Below are 20,771 nucleotides of genomic sequence, written 5' to 3' on the forward strand. Positions count from 1 at the left end.
TATGGTTGTTTCTTTCAGTCACCCTCTCTCTGTGCACCATCCTCTTCTCCTACTCCTACTCCTCCTCCTCCCCGCGGCTGCAGGTCAAGGTCTGGCATTACAAACACTTCGCTTTTGTTTGCAGACACAAGCATCCGAGGAATTTGTTGTGATTTCTAACGTCTGGGAAACATGAAGCCGAATCAAACAGCGATTTCCTTTCCGACTCGTGAATTTCAGTTCAAGGAGGAGAGAAGCTTCGAATATCAGGACGAAAAGTAAAAAAAAAAATGAAGAAACCTATTGTGTTTAAATCTAAGTGGACATCTATGTGTTGTCACAGTCAGTGGGGAGGTCTTTTTGTGAAATGCAAAAAGACTAACACAGGACATGTGGCATGAGATAAAGCTCAGAGAAGAAGCTCTTAGAAAGAGTAATCTAATTCCCCCATCAGACTGGAGCCCTTGGTCATTTGTCCTTACATTAATGTAATTTATATCTGAAGGAGATGACCCAGGACAGAGAGAAAGGGCTTCAGTTGTTCATAATTGATTTGGGTCAGATCTGGTTTGGCTGGGATGGAGAGCACAGGAGCAGAAGAGGAAGAGTGTAATGATTGTTGATGAACCTGGAACCTGGTGTTGGAGACCATAGGAGGAATTCAGACAGGATGAAAACATATAAAACTTAAAGTAGCTTAGGGAATCTTGGAGTCACTACTGTGCGCCGATCCTTTAAACACATTATTATGTTCCTTAAACCATCACTGAATTAAACTGCTGATTTGTGTATTTGATCGAATCAAATCATCTGCATCTAAATCAAATCAACAATGTGTTGAGTTGTGTCACACCATTGGACAATAACAATGAGAATCATAATACAGTTGGGTTTTTTTTATTTCTCCCACAAGAGAGACATCTTGTTTGTGGCTGATTTTGTAATCTATTCTGTGATTTCATTGGACAGTGTCATGACATAAAGAGTGTTTAGTGGAACTCAAAAAAACAGAAATATCAACACTGGCTTGTTTTTGGGATCATGGACTCCACACATTCTTCATTATAATCTTCATTAATGCTGATGAGCTGATGTTTGGGCTTCTGCCATCAATATTTCTATATATTTTATTACAAAATTATTAAAGTTTGCTAATAAATGTAATATCACAGTAGACAGAAACTACTCTAGGATATCCCAAGTTTAGTTTAATGCACTTGCTCTAATGCATTGTTTCTACAGTAACTACTACTAATTCATAGGCACTTGCACGTTAAAAGGTGTAATTAGATGATATTTAAATGTAATTTTTTTTTCTTTTTTTCCCTTCAGCAGTTTTTTTTTTTTTTTTTTTGGTAAAAAGATAATGTGTGTGTATCTACATTAGTGATAAGAGGATGTCCCACAGCATTAAAATAATCTTTTCTTGTTTACTTACCTCTTTTTTTTTTTGTCTTCCTCACAGCGTTTAAAGGATGAGATAGCCGAGGTGACCAGCGAGATTGAGAACCTGGGCTCCACTGAGGAGAGGTAAAACTTTTAGTCCTTCTTGTCCACTAAATTAAATATCAAAATAATAATCTGTGTGCGTGGCCCTCTATACATGTTCCAGAGTTGGCAAATTCCCGTACAGTCTACGGCACTGTAAATCTTTTATCAGCTCACTCTTTTGATGGGAACCCCTTGAATAATTTACACCAAACAGACAATAGGGAATCTCCAGAGGACAGCATGAGTGCAGGGCGATTCTAACTTCACAAAACAACCATTTGCAAAGCTCTGATGGTTTTTTTTAAAAGCTCTACATGCACTGTAGTGGATTTTGAGCACATTCAGAATCCATTAGTTGGCCATTTTAGCTAATGGGAAGTCTTTTTTACTTTTTAGATCTAATGCTCTACAAGTGGATTTTGTCTCCGCCTGAATGTTTGTACAAAATGGTGCTTTATATGGAATCATTTTATATGAACAACTTACACAGGAACTTGTGTGTCAGGGACTCTGCTTCAATTCAAAATGTAAACAAGTGTGATCATTGATGTGAAGTTTTGTGTGTGGAGGATTTAACTTTGCATATTTTGGAAGGAGTCTCCAGTGTCAGGGCTTTGCAACATTTCGAGGTATAGCTGTTTTCAGGTAATGATTCTTGATAAGAAATTACACCGGATAGACTGCTTTTCAGAAAATCTGCTTTTGTGGACAATCCACAGCATTGAATCTAATCATTAACCGCTGAATATATCATCATCTTTGGGATAGTAAGGGTAACATTCTACAGTGCACTTAATTAGCATGTTTATATACAGAAAACATTGAGCTTTGTACAAGACGATTAAAAAAAAACTTTGCTTCATCTTTAAAATTTTGAATATGTTTTTGACACCATTGAAACCATGTTTTGATAGTAAACCTGCTTTTTTCTGCTTTTGTTTTAATTTATTCATTAGGAAAAACATGCAGAGGAACAAGCAGGTGGCAATGGGCCGCAAGAAGTTCAACATGGACCCTAAGAAGGTGATGAATTAGAATCATTAAAGGATTTATTGGCATGTGAAGGGCATGCAGTTTATTGATGAAGAAATTTTCGGTTTTTAGGGGATTCAGTTCCTGATTGAAAATGATCTTTTGAAGAACACCAGCGATGACATTGCTCAGTTCCTCTACAAGGGCGAGGGCCTGAACAAGACAGCAATTGGGGACTACCTCGGAGAGAGGTGTGTATGCTTGTATTTATTATACATATTTTTAGTTTTAAATGGCTAATGCAATGATATGAGTTCAATATTATGATAGAACTACGTTATGATAAACTTCCTGAGTGGTGCTTTTAGAACTTGGCTTTCACATTATGCCAAACTGATCAGATGTTGGAAACTTGAATTTTTTTTTAAATGTATTATTAAAAAACTTTTTTCTCTCATTTCTTTGTTATATACTTAGAATGTTACTTCAGCGAACTTATCTAGACATTGTCACTTTATAAACGTAATAGTGTACAGTATTTAACCAGTATTTGAGTCAACAGCCTTTCTCACTTCCTGATTGGTTGGAAAACTCAGCCAGTAAGTTGGTTCCTTTTTGATGCACACTCAACAGAGAATGTGAAATAATGGACATTTATTTATCACTTAAAATAAATAATACAATAATATGTTTAAAAATTTTTATCAAATTTGTTAGTAAAAACATGGTTTAAAATGCTATTCCTAACGTTCCTGAACATTCGGTCCGGCCGCAATTGGCTAAAGTGTAATGTTGTTTCAGTTCCACATGATCAAATGAGTGTTTCTGTATATTTCTCATACTTTATTTTAGAATGAGGGAACCGGATGGTGTGGATTGCTCTATTAATCCCATCTACATTTGGATTTTATTTTCTTACTTTGCTTTGTTTTAAAAAAATGACCTCAGAATGCTGCGTAGGCGCATAGTTTCCAGCCATCTCCTTTAAGCCAACACGCAGTATTCTGTATTGACTATAGACTCTATCATGTTCTCTCTTCCTCTCTCTGTGTGTTTATCACTTCCTCGCCTCCATTTTAATCTCTCTCTTTTGCCTGACTCTGCTGCTTTTACTGACCACAGTGTGTGGGTGTGTCTAAATGAGATGTATGTAAAAGAGCACACTGATATCTCCATTTCATAGCTAATCTATCAGGGACGGATGGGTGGTGAGATGGGAGGGTGGCATTACTTAATATTTGAGATTGGTTCTAGTGAAAAGAAAGGCAGAAGGGTCAGAGAAAGCTCTATTGTGGCTTCCCACAAATCCCTTGGGGGATATCACTGCCTGAGTATTAGCACAGGTCAAATGTGATGTCATGCTTTTGATAAAAGGAACATGTGCATGCAATTGCCTGGTTGCATTTTGAATAGCAGTGTTTTTTTACGGGAGCACTGTTAAGGTGAGAATTGACTTTAAGCTTGTGGAGGTTTTACCAGACTGAAGACTAATTGGAGGCCCAAGTGAATGTCACTTCTGAGGTCATAACACAAGAAGGATTGTAGTAGCTAGTTAAGTTGCCTCAGCGTCTCCAACTTGAACCATCTAGGTTTATTTGTCATATTAATCTAGGGAAAGGGTTATTAGTGTTATTGATATACAAACATTCATAGGCCTGGAGCGGTTTTATTTACTTTTGTTGTGCGACTGGTCGTGTCAGCTTGTGTGCCTGGGAACGAGTCCAGAATAAAAGGAAAGATTTAATTGAATGCCATTTGTTCTTTAATAGCTTTGCTTTAATTTGGTATGGCTGTGTTTATAAACCTTAAGGCATACACAATGGATATATAAGGTAAAGCAGACTATGAGCAAGGATGAAAAAAGCAGCTTTCAGCTTCTAGACCTTAAGGTTGGGGGCAAAACAAAACAGATGTAAATGATAAGCAGGAAATGTGGCATGGTCATGTGACATGCTGAAGAATAATTGGTAATGTAGGTAATATAAATTTTGGTGTTTAATTCTGATACTGTAGCTTGGTAATATAGGTTGGTATATATAGCTTGGTATTTAGGTTGTGCTAATTTGTGTCTACTTTTTTTTTTTTTTATCTGCAGGGATGAGTTGAACCTCAAGGTGCTGCATGCGTTTGTGGAGTTGCACGAGTTCACAGATCTGAACCTTGTTCAAGCTCTCAGGTAAAGCAAACACCCTGCCCTTAAATATATATATATATATATATATATATATATATATATATATATATATATATATATATATATATATATATATACAGGGAGTGCAGAATTATTAGGCAAATGAGTATTTTGACCACATCATCCTCGTTATGCATGTTGTCTTACTCCAAGCTGTATAGGCTGGAAAGCCTACTACCAATTAAGCATATTAGGTGATGTGCATCTCTGTAATGAGAAGGGGTGTGGTCTAATGACATCAACACCCTATATCAGGTGTGCATAATTATTAGGCAACTTCCTTTCCTTTGGCAAAATGGGTCAAAAGAAGGACTTGACAGGCTCAGAAAAGTCAAAAATAGTGAGATATATTGCAGAGGGATGCAGCAGTCTTAAAATAGCCAAGCTTCTGAGCGTGATCATCGAACAATCAAGCGTTTCATTCAAAATAGTCGACAGGGTCGCAAGAAGCGTGTGGAAAAACCAAGGCGCAAAATAACTGCCCGTGAACTGAGAAAAGTCAAGCGTGCAGCTGCCAAGATGCCACTTGCCACCAGTTTGGCCATATTTCAGAGCTGCAACATCACTGGAGTGCCCAAAAGCACAAGGTGTGCAATACTCAGAGACATGGCCAAGGTAAGAAAGGCAGAAAGTCGACCACCACTGAACAAGACACACAAGCTGAAAGCGTCAAGACTGGGCCAAGAAATATCTCAAGACTGATTTTCTAAGGTTTTATGGACTGATGAAATGAGAGTGAGTCTTGATGGGCCAGATGGATGGGCCCGTGGCTGGATTGGTAAAGGGCAGAGAGCTCCAGTCCGACTCAGGCGCCAGCAAGGTGGAGGTGGAGTACTGGTTTGGGCTGGTATCATCAAAGATGAGCTTGTGGGGCCTTTTCGGGTTGAGGATGGAGTCAAGCTGAACTCCCAGTCCTACTGCCAGTTTCTGGAAGACACCTTCTTCAAGCAGTGGTACAGGAAGAAGTCTGCATCCTTCAAGAAAAACATGATTTTCATGCAGGACAATGCTCCATCACACACGTCCAAGTACTCCACAGCGTGGCTGGCAAGAAAGGGTATAAAAGAAGAAAATCTAATGATATGGCCTCCTTGTTCACCTGATCTGAACCCCATTGAGAACCTGTGGTCCATCATCAAATGTGCGATTTACAAGGAGGAAAACAGTACACCTCTCTGAACAGTGTCTGGGAGGCTGTGGTTGCTGCTGCACGCAATGTTGATGGTGAACAGATCAAAACACTGACAGAATCCATGGATGGCAGGCTTTTGAGTGTCCTTGCAAAGAAAGGTGGCTATATTGGTCACTGATTTGTTTTGTTTGGTTTTGAATGTCAGAAATGTATATTTGTGAATGTTGAGATGTTATATTGGTTTCACTGGTAAAAATAAATAATTGAAATGGGTATGAATTTGTTTTTTGTTAAGTTGCCTAATAATTATGCACAGTAATAGTCACCTGCACACACAGATATCCCCCTAAAATAGCTAAAACTAAAAACTACTTCCAAAAATATTCAGCTTTGATATTAATGAGTTTTTTGTGTTCATTGAGAACATGGTTGTTGTTCAAATTAAATCCTCAAATAAAATTAATCCTCAAAAATACAACTTGCCTAATAATTCTGCACTCCCTGTATATATATAATAATTATTTTTTTTTAGCTCAGTAGCAACTCTCCTGATGATATATTATCAGCATGACTATTTTAGAAGCACGTTGCTGTGACTGACTGCTGGGAATGATGTGATGTGTGCAGGCAATTTCTTTGGAGCTTTAGACTGCCAGGCGAGGCACAGAAGATTGATCGGATGATGGAGGCTTTTGCCCAGCGCTACTGCCAATGCAACCCGGGAGTCTTCCAGTCCACCGGTGTGTGTGTGTGTGTGTGTGTGTGTGTGTGTGTGTGTGTGTGTGTGTGTGTGTGTGTGTGTGCGCTGGGGTCTGGCTGTATGCCTACAGAGGCGTCCCAAATGCGTCCTTATTTTTTATGAAGAATGACTTAAACGCATTTAACTAGTTGTACTCAAGCGAACCAGTCGTCTGCTCGCATGTTAACGAATGTGAATGTGAACGTGCAAGTCCCCGTCTTCACTGAAAAGAAAAACCACATTGCTTCCTGTGATGTTTTTTGTTGGGTCTTACAGGATCTCAGTTTCGAAGCACACCTCTGCTGCAGAGCTTTTCCTGTGCAATTCTGATTCTTGTGTGTGGTTAGGTGGTATTACATTCGTGTGTGTGTTTAATTGTGGCAGTGCGTTCATGGCTGACAGTCTCACTATGGGACGGATTGAACTACATTATTCATGTGCTCATTTTCTGCTGAGATGCACAGATGAAATAAAGTGCTGCTGTGTCAGCTTGACACACACACACACACACACACACACACACACACACACACACAGGGAGAGACTGGTCAACCTGAATATTATATAACATGACATTTCCTACTTTTCACATAGACAAGATTTCTCTATGATTTTTTGGTGTTCAGTCTGTTCATTTATCTTAATTAACAGGCATAATAAACTGCACATCAAGTCAACGCAAAAATAGGATGAAATATACTCCATGCAGCATGAACGTGTCAATTATATGTGGAAATCACTGCTTTTTTTCAAGTAGACGGGAAAAAGACGAATTATTTTCTGCTCGCACATAAAAATGGCAATTATTTCTTATTCGATTTTTATGTGCTCTCTAATGAATGTTCTAATTAAAACATAAAGGCTAACACTGAATTCTGATAAATGGGTGTGAATAAATCTGAAGGTCATGAGGATAAACACCACCAAGCTTTACTGCTGGGCCCTTGAGCAAAGTCTTGACTGCTCAGTTTTCAAAAATTGGATAGACACTCTGGATAGTAACGTCTGCCAAATGCCTGAAATGCACTAATAAATTACAGATTAGCTGTAAATTGAACAACGATGATTTTACGTGAGCTTAATATTGCCGCTAGCATTGACGTTTGCATTTTTGAGTGAACTGGGAATCTATTAAAAATCCATTAGTTTTCTGAAAAGCTAATACGTTATAAATAAATAATTTGTATTAATACATTCTTGAACGAGTATTAAGTAGATTTTCTTTATTGAACCCTTTATTCGTGTAGTCTATTAGAACTAACTGCATTTCAATACTGCACTTTAGACTTTGATGAAAAGACGTTTCACGTTTGTACTTTCAGACACGTGCTACATCCTCTCCTTCGCCATCATCATGCTGAACACCAGCCTTCACAACCCCAATGTCAAAGACAAGCCCACCGTGGAGCGCTTCATCTCCATGAACAGAGGCATCAATGACGGTGGTGACCTACCAGAGGAGCTGCTACGAGTCAGTTTTTTCTTCTTCTTTTTTTCCCTCCTCCCTCAGTGTCTGAAGCTTTCATTATAAAACTCTTTTCAACATCGCATAATTATATCACAGGGCTCAGCATGGGGCATCTTTAATAAAAATAGCATGATATTAATAATATAATATTAAAGTCTTTTTTTTTTTTTTTTTAATGACACTGCCAAGGTGGTCATCTGTCTCCATCCAAATGCTTATTTTTGGGTGGTTATTATAAGATGCGTGTACAACGCAACATGTCAAATAGCATTGTTTTAAACAGTAAGTACGCATATTTCGTTCAATATCAGTACAGTTTGTTCTCAGTTACAGATTATTGAGGCGCTATAGTGAGAAAAAGGATTTAGCCCATTTTTTCAATTACTTTTTGATCCCTTTTTTTTACTCATTGAATATAGAGATGAATACTAACAAAGCAAAATATATGTACTATAAGAGGAGGAAAAAAAGGCTAGCTCTGAATACAGAACACACAAAGATATTTTATGGCCATGTTTTTAATATGGATCGATTGTTTGACTGTAGATCATGCATTAAGAGATGAAATAATACATTCGTGACATCATCGCTCTACTACTGTCTGGCGTCGAACCAAAGAGCATGAACATGTTGCATTTCTTAAATGAATAGTACAGGCCATTCAGTGATTTTATTCACCTTATGGCTGCTGCTGTTATAATTCTCAGCATTATTCGTAAGCCGCAAGAGTAAATGTTCTGCTGAGGGCCGGAGGTTTAACGTGTGTGTTGAAGCTGATTTCGATTTTATTTTGCTCCAGGTATGAGCATATCAATTCCCATTTAATGTAGATGCTGTTCCTCTCCAGAAGCACTATTTTTCTTTTATGTCTATGCAAATGTTTTGTTGGGGAAAAAAAAACTTTTTCCACCAAATGGCTTGTTAACTTCTTATTGGTTTGCTTAAACCGTTGTTTCCGTCTTCTTTGTTTTGCTTTTTTTTTTCGGCCCCTCTTCAGAACCTGTATGAAAGCATCAAGAACGAGCCTTTTAAAATCCCAGAGGATGACGGCAATGACCTCACACACACATTCTTCAACCCTGATCGGGAAGGCTGGCTCCTGAAACTGGGTGAGTGAAACGCAAGAGGTTTTAGAAGAATTACTGTGCTCTTATACTTATCTTAAAAAAAATAAATAAATAAAAAAATCTACCAATGCTAACAATATTAGCAATGACTACAATTTTGCAAACACACTATAGTTAACAGTATTGGAATGAAAAACCTGACTGGATAATAATGTGTAGTGTAACCTTTTTTACAAGTGTGTATTCTTACGAAGTGTGTACAGTCATGGCGCTAAAATCTTCCCTTACATTCATTATTAATGTGACCTTGAGGTCATCCAGAGAGTCATTAATAATTCACACTGTATATCTGCATTATAATTCGAAGAGTTTTAGATCAGCAGGTGCTCAGTGGCGGGTGTCTGAGCAGAAGATTTTATTTGCAGCCCTGAGTTGAAGATCTGATGAACTGTGATATTGGAACCCCGCCAGCTAAACTGTTGACTTGTATGCATTTGTATATTGTATATACCGATACAGACATGTGCTGTCTTTCTTGCTGTTTGCACACACAAACACATACACGCACAAACATAAATACACACATATACTCTTTGGTGACCCCTGTTAAACTTCAGGGCTGTGTTTTGCTATATGCGAGCGTCTTTACGCTGACATACAGCAAAGCACATCTCACTGGTCCTCTCTGTCCTGTTCCTCTGGTTAACCCCAATGATTCAAGTCAGGTTGATACCATATCCCTCACCAATTGATTCAGTGTTGTGCTGATTTGTCAGGGTCTCAGACCAGAGAAACAGATCCCGTCAATCTCCCGTGGTGTTGATCAGAATATGCTGCCGCTGTGATGAGGAGTGCAGACATAAAAAAAAAAAAAAAAAAAAAAAAAAAGACAAAGCAATTGGGCTTTCTGTCCTCTTTCTAATATATCAAGCGTCACCAGTGAAGCATTTGTTGTAAAAATTACAGAGCCCCCTTGTGGCCAGAATAGGTCACGCACCCAGGACAGTTCTTCTCAATTCAAATTTGCTGTCTATTTAGCCTGGTTTATTTGTTATGCTTTATTTTTCCCTCATGCTTGCTGTTTGAGTAAAAAAACAAAAAACAAAAAAAGAAGCACTTCCTTTGATCAGCAGCATGTGGTGGATATAATTTATTACCATTTAATTTGATTTAATTTGATTTGTTTGTTTTCTTTTCTTCCTCGTGTGTTCGTTTGTTCCCATGATTTTGGCTGTTGTCTTTTCCCTCAGGAGGTATGTACACCTGTTCCCCCCCTACTCCTACCTTTTAAAAAAACTAGTCCATCTCCTCGCTCTCAGGTGCTTCTGGTGGTTTGCCATGCTTTTCTTTTTCTCTCCTCTATTTGGTGTAGGACTCCTATTTATTTAAGCCTCATCTCTTTGGTCAAATTATTATTATTATTTTTTTTTGCTGTCTGTTATTTTTCCATCAAGCTGGTGGATTGTCCCTGTGGCCTACTCTACATTTCTCTCTTTCTCTCTCTATGTCAGTTGATAGCAGGGTGCTTGCGGTTTGGGTTCCATGTGACCACCGTCGTAAAGAGTTCTCACTGTTTCCTGTGGTGTTCAATATTTTTATTTACACTTTGAGAGCTGCAGTATTTTCCACGCATCAACAGTCTGCATGGTTAGCAGTAAGCACTTTCAAAACTAAACACTACACAATACAGAATGACTATTATTAGCACTCTAACAAGAACAACAATCGTTAGCTTGTGTTGATCATGCTTTATCTAGACTAAGTGGAAATACTGCACCTGGATCAAAGTGCTTGGGCTGCTGTTCTCCATGCTGTCAATGAAGCAGATGTGCGTCTGTGTGTGTCTGCGTGTGTTCGTGCGTGGCCTGCCCTGTTGCAGTTGATGAGGGTGTGCATGCAGGAGTGTACGAGTGTGTATGTGTGAGAGAAAGTGTGTGTGTGTGTGGGTGTATATTGTTTGAGTTTTAGAGCGGGCATGTGTCATTACTTACAGTTTTATCAACTTTATTACTGTAACATTTATTAATGTGCATAAGGGATGTAATATATCAACAAATAACTGCACTGCAAAAAGGATTTCTGAGCAAAATACACGATGAATTTTGATTTATTCCTGCATCACTAAAATAAATGTCTATTTTCCAGAATTCATGGTCAATCTGTTGCTAGACCACATAACTAGAGGTGCTTTAATGGGAAAATTGACCGGTTGAGGCTCCATGTGAAGTGGAGCCACAAAGCGGATTATTTTTCCAAGCACGTCAAAGTGTTTTATTCCTCCACCACAGCAGTTTGACATCTAATACAATTATTACAATATCTGATTTATTTTTATATGTATACATTAAAACACTGATTTTAAAATAAAGCTACAAAAAAAATCTTTTCCAAAACCAGATAAAAATAAAGGCATCTTTGGCACGATTGTGTCTGAGAGAGGCAGGTTAGTTAAGAGTATTTTTCATATTTTAGCAGTCCATACATTCTACCAATGCTTGTGTGCACTGCTACAATCCTCTTCCTTGTATCCCTGTTTATCCAGGCTCAAGCATCTAGTCAGTCCAGGACACGCCCCCTAACCCTTAAACAGATTCCTCCCTCCCAAATGACTATTCTCATTAGTGCTTTGTATTGATTATTAATCCTAATCAACCAGCCAATCAACCAGTCAGCTTGCTTTGGGACCTGTGCTCCCTGGTGCTTTAGTGTGTCTTTGTGTTTTTGTTTGTAGCTGGATTTAGACATTTTCATTTAAAACTGAAAAATCTGGAGAAGATTATTCCTTTTTTTCTTTGATTTTTTTCTTTTTTTTTTTTTTTTATAAGAAAGTACAGCACTTGGGTTTCTATTTTTGTATTTTTTTTTTTTTGCAAAAATAATTATAAATGTATTATGTAGATATGGATAGAAAAGATTTCGGATCCTTTGAATCCTTTTAGTAGCCGAGAGATTAGAACTCCTGTGTTAATAATCCCTGAACCTTGAGTCTCTTGCATTCAGCTGGTTAAGAAATCTAAAAATGTCTTCATTAGCAGTATATTCTGCCCAGTGATGATCATAGTATCTAAGATTATAGTGATGTAAATGTTCTCAGGTTAAGGCTGGTCCACTTCTTAACCCAGTATTGATCGTTAGTCCACTGGACAGCTGAATGTCTGCATTTTAAAATCTGAGACAGTTTAATGAGGTCCTGCTCAATCGTGAATCTGGTCTTCCAATTGCATTCATCGGTTGAATCAGACATTTTTATATAATAATAAAAAAAACTACATATCTACAGAGTATTTTGGCCCATAATACATGGATTTGAAGGAATGCAGTACCTTAGGAGGGATAATGGGAAATGCATAGAGGATATTTATAGAAATGCTCTTATTGTCTGCCTGCTCATTTGTCTGTCTTGCTTGCCGGCTGCTCCACTCTTCAAACTGCTGGGTGATCTGAGGTTCCTTTGTAATTGTGTGCTGTGATTAAAATTACCCTAACTCTTTCTATTCTGTAGGTGGACGCGTCAAAACCTGGAAAAGACGATGGTTCATTCTCACAGACAATTGCCTTTACTACTTTGAGTACACTACAGTAAGTGCATTTTAAAAGGATATACATTGTTCAATGCTCCTTTATCTGTGCTATCATTTATTTATGAAAACTCCATCCAGCTGACCAGCGTGTCTTTATACAGCTTAAAGGTTATGTGAGTTAGTGTTGTAATGGGAAGGGTATATTAATTATCTCTTTAAAACACCATTGTGTGCATAAATCACACTGTTTCTGATTGGTTTTAATATATTTCACCTTCGACACCTCGTGGACCTCAGAATTTTGAATGTGCCAGTCTTTTTGAAAAATGTTTATTAAATTACTAAGCAAATAAAATGTAATTTAATAAAGAAAAAGGCTTTCAGTGTTAGTGTTTTTCATCCCCAGCTCTGTTTTCAGCTGGTTTGCATTCTATACAGTTTTCCAAAAAGTTTTAATAATGAATGTTCTACAATCATCCTTAGGATGGCGCTATAAAACAAATGCCTAATTATATCAAAGTATATAAACCATAATGTGTCATATCTTATCTATATACCGTATTTTCCAGACTATAAGCCGCTACTTTTTTCCCATGCTTTGAACCCTGCGGCTTAAACAACGAAGCGGCTAATTTATGGATTTTTTCTGGGTTTTTCCCGGTTTCACAAACTTCAAGACAAAAAACTGAGCCCCATAACATTAGACCAATGAAATTTCCGAACGGGTTCAGGTGAACCAATGAAATTCTTTATAGTAAATCAGGTGCGCTCCCACTGAATCGGGCCGAACCACATCATAAATATGGATGAGGTTCCTCTGACGTTTGACCTGCCGCTCACTCGGACTGTCAACACGAAATGCGCTGAAAACAACCGGGCATGAAAAACCGCACTTCACCTGTGTTCTGAGCTGCACGGCATCGGGAGAAAAGCTTCACCGATGGTGATTTTTAAACGCACGACGATGCCAAAAGAAAAACCCACGAGAGAAATTGTCGTGAAAGAAAGGAGGAAGACAGTGAACAATGACTTTCTTGGTAGGCTACTGTTTAGATACACGCAGTGTTACAGTCACTGTCTTTCATTAAAGCCTGTGTAAAGTTCATTAGTTTCAGTGTAGACACCGGCTTATTTATGTTCAAAATAAAAATCTTTGTCAAATTCAGTGTGTGCGGCTTATATTTGGGTGCGCTTAATAGTCCGGAAATTCTGGTACATGTATGCAACGGCATGTTTTTTTTTTTTTTTATATTCAAGCTTCTTTAAGCTTTGGCATTTGTTTGTTTGCTTCTCTGTGTACAAATACAAATTTGCATTAAATAGATGACAAAAATCCTACAGCTGGTGCATTTTATTTTTTGCCATGTTATTATATCATAATTATCACTAATATGCTTACAATATATGTATAATCACACAAACCTTATAAATGTTCAATGTTCTTTTCTTTACAGGACAAAGAACCCAGAGGAATCATTCCTTTGGAAAACCTGAGTATCCGAGAAGTGGAGGACAAGAAACCGGTGAGGTTTATTCATTGTCTTTTAGTTGGGTTTGGTTTCTAAGTATAGCTGTCCGGCATTTATACTCAAGTCGTCCGAACTTAGGCAGGTATAGATAAACGGTTATTTTCTGTTTCTATTAACAAAGAGCAGAAGTCATACCATGTACAAATTCCGTGCTTGTGCTTGGTCTCTAAGACAATCCGAGATCAAACCTAGCACTATAATGAGCACAAAGCGCTTGAAATGTGCTTAACCCTACAAGCTCTGCTTACTTATAGCTGAGATATATATATATATATATATATATATATATATATATATATATATATATATATATATATATATATATATCTGTATCTCTAGCGCATGTGGTTTTTTGCTTCACTGAACTCATGCCAGCTATAATATCCCTCTAGTGCTTTATGGTCACTGAATGTGTGCGTTCAACCACAACCTTTGACACAGAGATCTGCTTCCCCCTCTGCCACATTGAACCAAAATGGGTCAAATGGGTCTGCTCAGCATTTATATACAAGTAAAAGAGCATAGGTAGGATGTTGAATGCTTAATCCATCCGTGCAGTACGAATCTGCTTGAAAACATTTGCACATCTACAGTAGATGCATGTAGTTTTAGTGTTCGCCACTAGAGGGAGCCCTCACACCACTTCTCAAGTCATTTCATGAATGGTTACGGTCACAAAGAGCTGAAGTATACAGTTCCTGTCAAATCTTTGGAAACATCAATTTTTTTTTGTCTTAAATCATATTTATATGCAACAATTTAGGTAATTTATTGGTATAAAGATTTACTTTGACCGAACAAATAAATAAAAGTGCAGATGTTGCACTATTTACATTGGAAAAGCCTTACTTATCATGAATAACAGCTGTACACGCTCTTAACATCTGGACAGTTTGTTTCTCCAAGCATGCCGCTAAAATAATTTATGCCTCTTTCACAACTTGCCGAAATGTGTTCTCCAGAAGTTGGATATTTTTTCCTGATCCAGGGCAGTTCAATTGGATTTAGGTTTGGTGACTGGGCAAACCGTTCCATGATAGATAACCGTTTCCTGTAGCACCCAACTGCTTGATATCTGTGCTTGTTAATGTAACCTATTCAATACTTTCATCTCGTACTTTTTCTACAATAAAACACAAGACTTTTTATCCATTTCTATTTTCTGTCCTTGATTGAACATGTTTATTTTATGTACAAATGTGTCATTCTCACATTCTTACAAACACAGAGACACGGCAGTCCAGTTTGTAAAAGTGTGGCTATTATATCCATTTGTGTTCCTCAGAACTGCTTTGAGCTCTTCATCCCAGACAATAAGGATCAGGTGATTAAGGCGTGTAAGACAGAGGCAGATGGACGTGTGGTGGAGGGCAACCACACATTTTACCGCATCTCTGCTCCCACCACTGAGGAGAAGGACGAGTGGATGAACAGCATCAAGTGAGTGGATTTCTGATGGCCTGGATTTGAGAAAAATAAATCTTTCCATGTCCAGGAAAAAAAAAAAAAAAATATGTATGTAGTGATGTGAAGAGCTAGGGGTCACTACTGCTTTTCCAGATGTGCCCCACCCCCAGAATTGACCGACTTACGAATGGAGATGCGTTATGAGACCATCGTTGCATGAAAATTTCGTCGGGACATGACCCAGCCTACCTGTGATCATTATGTGATCAGTATGGAGTAGTGTACTGTAATTATAATAATTTGTTAATAATTAAACAAAAGATTAGTACATAATGCACAAGCGCCGGTTTACGTGATTGGAGGGCGGAGCCAGACACACTCTATTTCAGCGTCCAGGGACGCCGACAAAAAGTCAAGAGAGACAGGAGCTAAACTATATGCGCTCCAACACGGAGACCACATAACTCTGTAGATTGCTGGCGTGAGTAAGGGAGTGTCCCAATGAATCATACAGGAAAAAGAAATTTAACAATTTACACACTCACGTCTGACATCTGTGTTTCGATGTCTTTAGTAGTTAAAAAAAAAAAAAAAACAGCTTATGTTACGTTTCTCATCTACAGTTCCAAATAATCCCACGTTTTCCGTGGAATACAGGTCTGGTTAGTCAAAGCATCCCAGTGTTTCATTGTGGACTTTATTTTTACTTAATGTACTGTGTTGTAGTTCTGTGGAAGGTAGGAGTGTCAGTGTTGCATTCTCAGCCCACAAAGTATTTCCAAAAGTATACTAAGTTTTAAAGATTCTCCTATAGAAGCATACGAGGTGTGTGAAAGTAATGAGGATGATATATAACCAATTATTTTATTGTAGAATTTCACAATTAAATATTGTCTCCTTCAAAAAAAAAAACAAACAAAAAAAAACCCTTGAGTGTACACAACGCTCCCAGCGATTTTTCTATTCTTCATACCATCCCTGGAAGTCTTCAAGTGGGATGGCATTCAAAACCTGTGTAGTGAGTCTTTGGACCTTATCCACACTACCAAAATGGTGTCCTTTTGAACCATTCTTCATTTTTGCTTATATAAAAATAGTCACAAGGAGCCAAGTCGGGGCTGTAGGGAGGATGGTGAAGCAACTCGATGTGATTTCTAGCCAAAAACTCTCTGACAGCCAAAATACTGTGACTCAGTGTTGTGATGTTAGACTCTTTTTCCAAACGGGCCAACAAGGCAAACGAAGAAGAGCGTCCTGTTCAACTTCAATATTTTCTCGTCCTTCTTTGACGTGCCATGGCACACTTGTGCAGATGATAAGCGTTTTCCCTAAGCGTTCCTCACCATTTCCAACGTTTCTGATGCACATTTACCCCCAACTTCACACTAAATTCGATCATTGTCCAAACTCGCCTACATTTTTCTTGAACAGGGTGTCACAAAAAGGAAAGACAGAAGATCGTCATTACATTTTAAGGTCAAATATTGTACTTCTTCCTCAACTACATTTTTGCGCTAGAATTCGTTTGTTATTTTTGAGTGGATAAAAACTTAACTCGTCAAGCGCGCAGCAAGCCACTAATCAGGGTCGAGCACGCGCTCTGTTTTAAACTCGTTTTAATTCCGGTTTGGTGGCATCTACGTACGCTGAACATACAGTTCAGCATCGGTTCAACAGCAAGCAGAACAGTTTGAGGGGAATAAGTGATAAAAGAGAGTCCTGAATTTAACTTTTCACAACACCCATGGGCTTGTGCAATTTTTTATGTAGTAGTTGAAAAGAAGGTTTTGGGCTCATGATCATTTTAATAGACCAATGCCGATATTTATAATTCAGGGCAGCCGATGGCTGATATACGATGCTGATTTTCTTTTTTTCTCCTTTTAATTTTATAAAATCCAACAGTTAATAAAATTTGATACAGAAACTCACTTAAATGAAACACTTGTTAGCAGGTTTTGGTCCTTGTGCCCACCTGTAGCCTAAACCACAGCTGGTTAAAGACTCGCTAACAATACTGTTCTATTTTGCTCTCATTCTCACCGCAAATGCTGAGGGTGTTGAGCGTCGTTTCTTTTCCACACTGTTCACTGCGTCAGCTGTTTTTCAGGCAATTCTGTATGTCGATTCGGCGGCGGGAGATAAAGAACGGCGAGAAAAAGTCCGATTTGCAATTCGGCTTAGCAAATGAGCACACGTAAAAAATAAATAAATCGTAACACTCATTGTTATTCTTGGAAAAAAAAAAGCAACACGAATCTGTTAGAAATTATCGTTTTTTTTTTTTTATTTGCAGCCCAAATCAGCCAAAGCGGATTAATTGAAAAATGGCAAAAATCAGTTGGTCGACTTCTAATTAATATCATTCTGTTAATATAATGGTCTTCTAAGAGTAACATTAGAGTCTTTTCACATAAACTCAGTTGATTAAGCAAAAAGTCTTTGACACAAATGATCGATACTTAAGGACATTTGAAGGCAAATACTTTTGTACTTTTACTCAAGTGAAAGTTTAAAAGTAGAGATACACTCGGTAAAATATGACTCCAGTAAAAGTCATATTTTACCGAGTGTATCTCTACTTTAACTCAAGTACATGGTTTGTGTACTTCATCCACCACTGATTACTTATTAGTCTCGCAAGTCTTTTGTAAATTAGTCTTTACAGTAGTCACTGTTACTGTAACATTTTCTAACCAACCACACCTTCTAACCAATCAGAATCAAGAATTTACCTTTGGTATATTGTGCAATAAGTCACAGGTCTTGGTAAATGCAATAAATTTTTAATAAGCCTTATATTGTTCTTATGTACAATCCATTTTTACTTCTTTGTAGAGAATTAGATCCCATTGTGATCTTTTTGTTTTGTTTTGTTTCTTTCCCTCAGAGCGGCGATCAGCCGAGACCCGTTCTACGAAATGCTGGCTGCCAGGAAAAAGAAAGTCTCCTCTATGAAAAGGCACTAAATCTGCTCAGGGTGATTTAGGGCTGTGTGAATGATCCCTTATTAGGAGAGAACTGACACCTGTATTGGGAGGATGAGACTGGTCTCCTTCCCATTGTCTGACCCCCCTTCCTCTTTGTGTTTTTTTTTTTTTTTTTTTCTTTTTTTCTTTTTTTTTTGTATGTTGGGCAGAATGGGGAATGAGGGCTAAAAAGCCAAGACTAGGTTCTGTAGTGCCCAGCAGGAACTGTGCCTCCACTCCTCTTCCCTCACCTCTCCGTGTGTGTGTGTGTGTGTGTGTGTGTGTGTGTGTGTGTGTGAGAAGGACATTCTGTTTCAGTTTGTTCTTTTGAAAATCCCCAAAGAATCAATCTCAGTCCTAATGCTAAACCAAAATGCACACTTTCTCTACCCTGTTTGTATTTACATTCTATCCTGAATCTTTATATCACTTTCTCTCTTTATATCACATAAAACATGTCTTAAACACACACACACACACACACACACTTGTTTAATCAGCAGGTCTGACAGAATGTGGGTTACCAAAAAAGGCCTCTCCTTGATTTCAAAAAGCAGGAAAGACCTTCCTTGTACGCTTGTCTTTGTTATGTACAGGGCAATAAGTGTATTTTTTACATTTCTATATCCTCTGTATATTCTCTTTCTTCTTTTGTCGATTTGATAAATATCATTGGAAGGCGCCAAATGGCTTTCATTAGAAACGAACGAGGAGGTGTTCAGTGTATGCATTTTATGATGTGGGGGGGAGATTAATTTACAGATACACTATCTGGACAAAAGTATGTGGAAACATGACCATCACACCCACATGAGTATTGTTTTTCCCCTAGCTGTTACCACACATTTGTAAGCACACCAATGTCTAGAATGTCTGTCTGCTGTAAAATTTTCCCTTCACTGGAACAAAGAATCTCTGGGCTTGTCGACTGAACCATTAGTGCCCTTGCTCTTGTATTTGAATGGGCATAAATCCTCAATGGCCTTGGATTTGGATTGGGATGTTCAGCAGAAGAATGTGAGAATGTGTCCACATACTTTTGGACGCATGGTGTACTTGAAGCTAGGAACGCTGGTGTTGGTTGTGTGCGTGTGTGCGTGTGCGTGTGTGTGTGCGTGTGTGTGTGAGCGCTACTCCAGCTTCCTGTATGCTAAATGGCCAAACTGTTCTAGGAATGGCACTTCTACTCGTTTGGGCTGCTGATGAATAAATGTGTCTGTGTCGCGTTGCAAAAAAGTGCAGGTTTTAGAGTCCCAGACTGTCTAATATTTAAATTTATGAATAGATGTCACGTTCAGAGTTGAAACCCAAGTCAATCTGACGTCCTCACAGATATACAGTAGGACTTGCTGCACCTTTATTGAATTCTCATGTCTGAAGTAATGTGTGCTCTAAAAAGCTCATTGACAGGAATACATTCAGAGCGCATGCTTTAACTTCATTTTTCTTTCCTTTCTGTTTCCTTCTTTTACAAGTTTTTCTAAGCTAGCAGTTTCCAATCTCTGAGCAAAGTCATACATCTGAGCATTGAGTATTGGGTTATTTATCAAGGATGTATATACTTCAGTGTATAGTAAATATCTTTCTGCATTTTATATAAATGTGTGTGTAGCAAATACATTATTAGCTGGGTGCCATTTTTTATTTGTATTTTTTTCATGTTCAAAGTGTATCTTAGGCCTCCCAGGTGTGTGTGAGATCAGCCATTTTTTGTAAAAAAAAAAACAAACAAAAAAAAAAACAACAAAAATCTAAATAAAATCTAAACACCAAACACTGTGCCTTGCAAACATTCAAACTCTCATGATTTCAGGAGATGAAATGTACAACATTTCTCTGGACTGTTCGAGAAACATTTCCTAAGCATTATATAGTGTTAAAAGGTGATCAGTAGATGGCAGTGTTGTAATAATCTCTATCCGGTTTCAGCCTAGAGCACAGAGTGGCACTGCACAAAGAAAAAACTGTTTCGAAAGGCAATTCCCTTTACTCATAAAAAAAAAAAACAAGCCACTTTAATTTTCCCTAGTAAAATCATTTGGCTCTTATTCAAGCTCTGATCTTGATTTTATTGCCTCACTGTCTCACCGCCTTCACACCAATAAACGGTCATGATACGGAGTTTTCGTTATCTAGCAGATGTTGTAATTCAGCATCTTTTGTTGCCTGTCTGCTAATTTCTTTTTATTTTTTATTTTTTTATCATCTCCCTATCATGATCTTGATTACACTGACCACAGGTCACAAAAACGAAACGATCAAAACTCAATTACTACTAATTTGACACTGCTCCTGCAGTCAAC

General features: G+C 38.0%; 1 protein-coding gene across 4 annotated transcripts in view; it reads left to right on the forward strand.

Annotated features, from left to right (window-relative positions):
• cyth1a (cytohesin 1a) overlaps positions 1–20,196 on the forward strand; it is a 63,079-nt gene extending 42,883 nt beyond the window's left edge. For 3 of the 4 annotated variants that reach the window (XM_046865782.1, XM_046865781.1, XM_046865783.1), the window contains exons 3-13: positions 1,445–1,509; positions 2,427–2,493; positions 2,575–2,693; positions 4,538–4,618; positions 6,396–6,508; positions 7,830–7,978; positions 8,973–9,085; positions 12,543–12,621; positions 14,018–14,086; positions 15,378–15,532; positions 18,390–20,196. In XM_046865782.1, the coding sequence (XP_046721738.1) occupies positions 1,445–1,509; positions 2,427–2,493; positions 2,575–2,693; positions 4,538–4,618; positions 6,396–6,508; positions 7,830–7,978; positions 8,973–9,085; positions 12,543–12,621; positions 14,018–14,086; positions 15,378–15,532; positions 18,390–18,468 (1,089 nt within the window). In that variant the 3' untranslated portion in view covers positions 18,469–20,196. The remainder of the gene's footprint in view (positions 1–1,444; positions 1,510–2,426; positions 2,494–2,574; positions 2,694–4,537; positions 4,619–6,395; positions 6,509–7,829; positions 7,979–8,972; positions 9,086–12,542; positions 12,622–14,017; positions 14,087–15,377; positions 15,533–18,389) is intronic. The other variant, XM_046865780.1, reaches the window with a different exon arrangement.
• The last annotated feature ends 575 nt before the right edge of the window (positions 20,197–20,771 follow it).

This window comes from Silurus meridionalis, chromosome 14 (assembly GCF_014805685.1).
Source record: "Silurus meridionalis isolate SWU-2019-XX chromosome 14, ASM1480568v1, whole genome shotgun sequence".
Lineage (NCBI taxonomy): Eukaryota > Metazoa > Chordata > Actinopteri > Siluriformes > Siluridae > Silurus > Silurus meridionalis.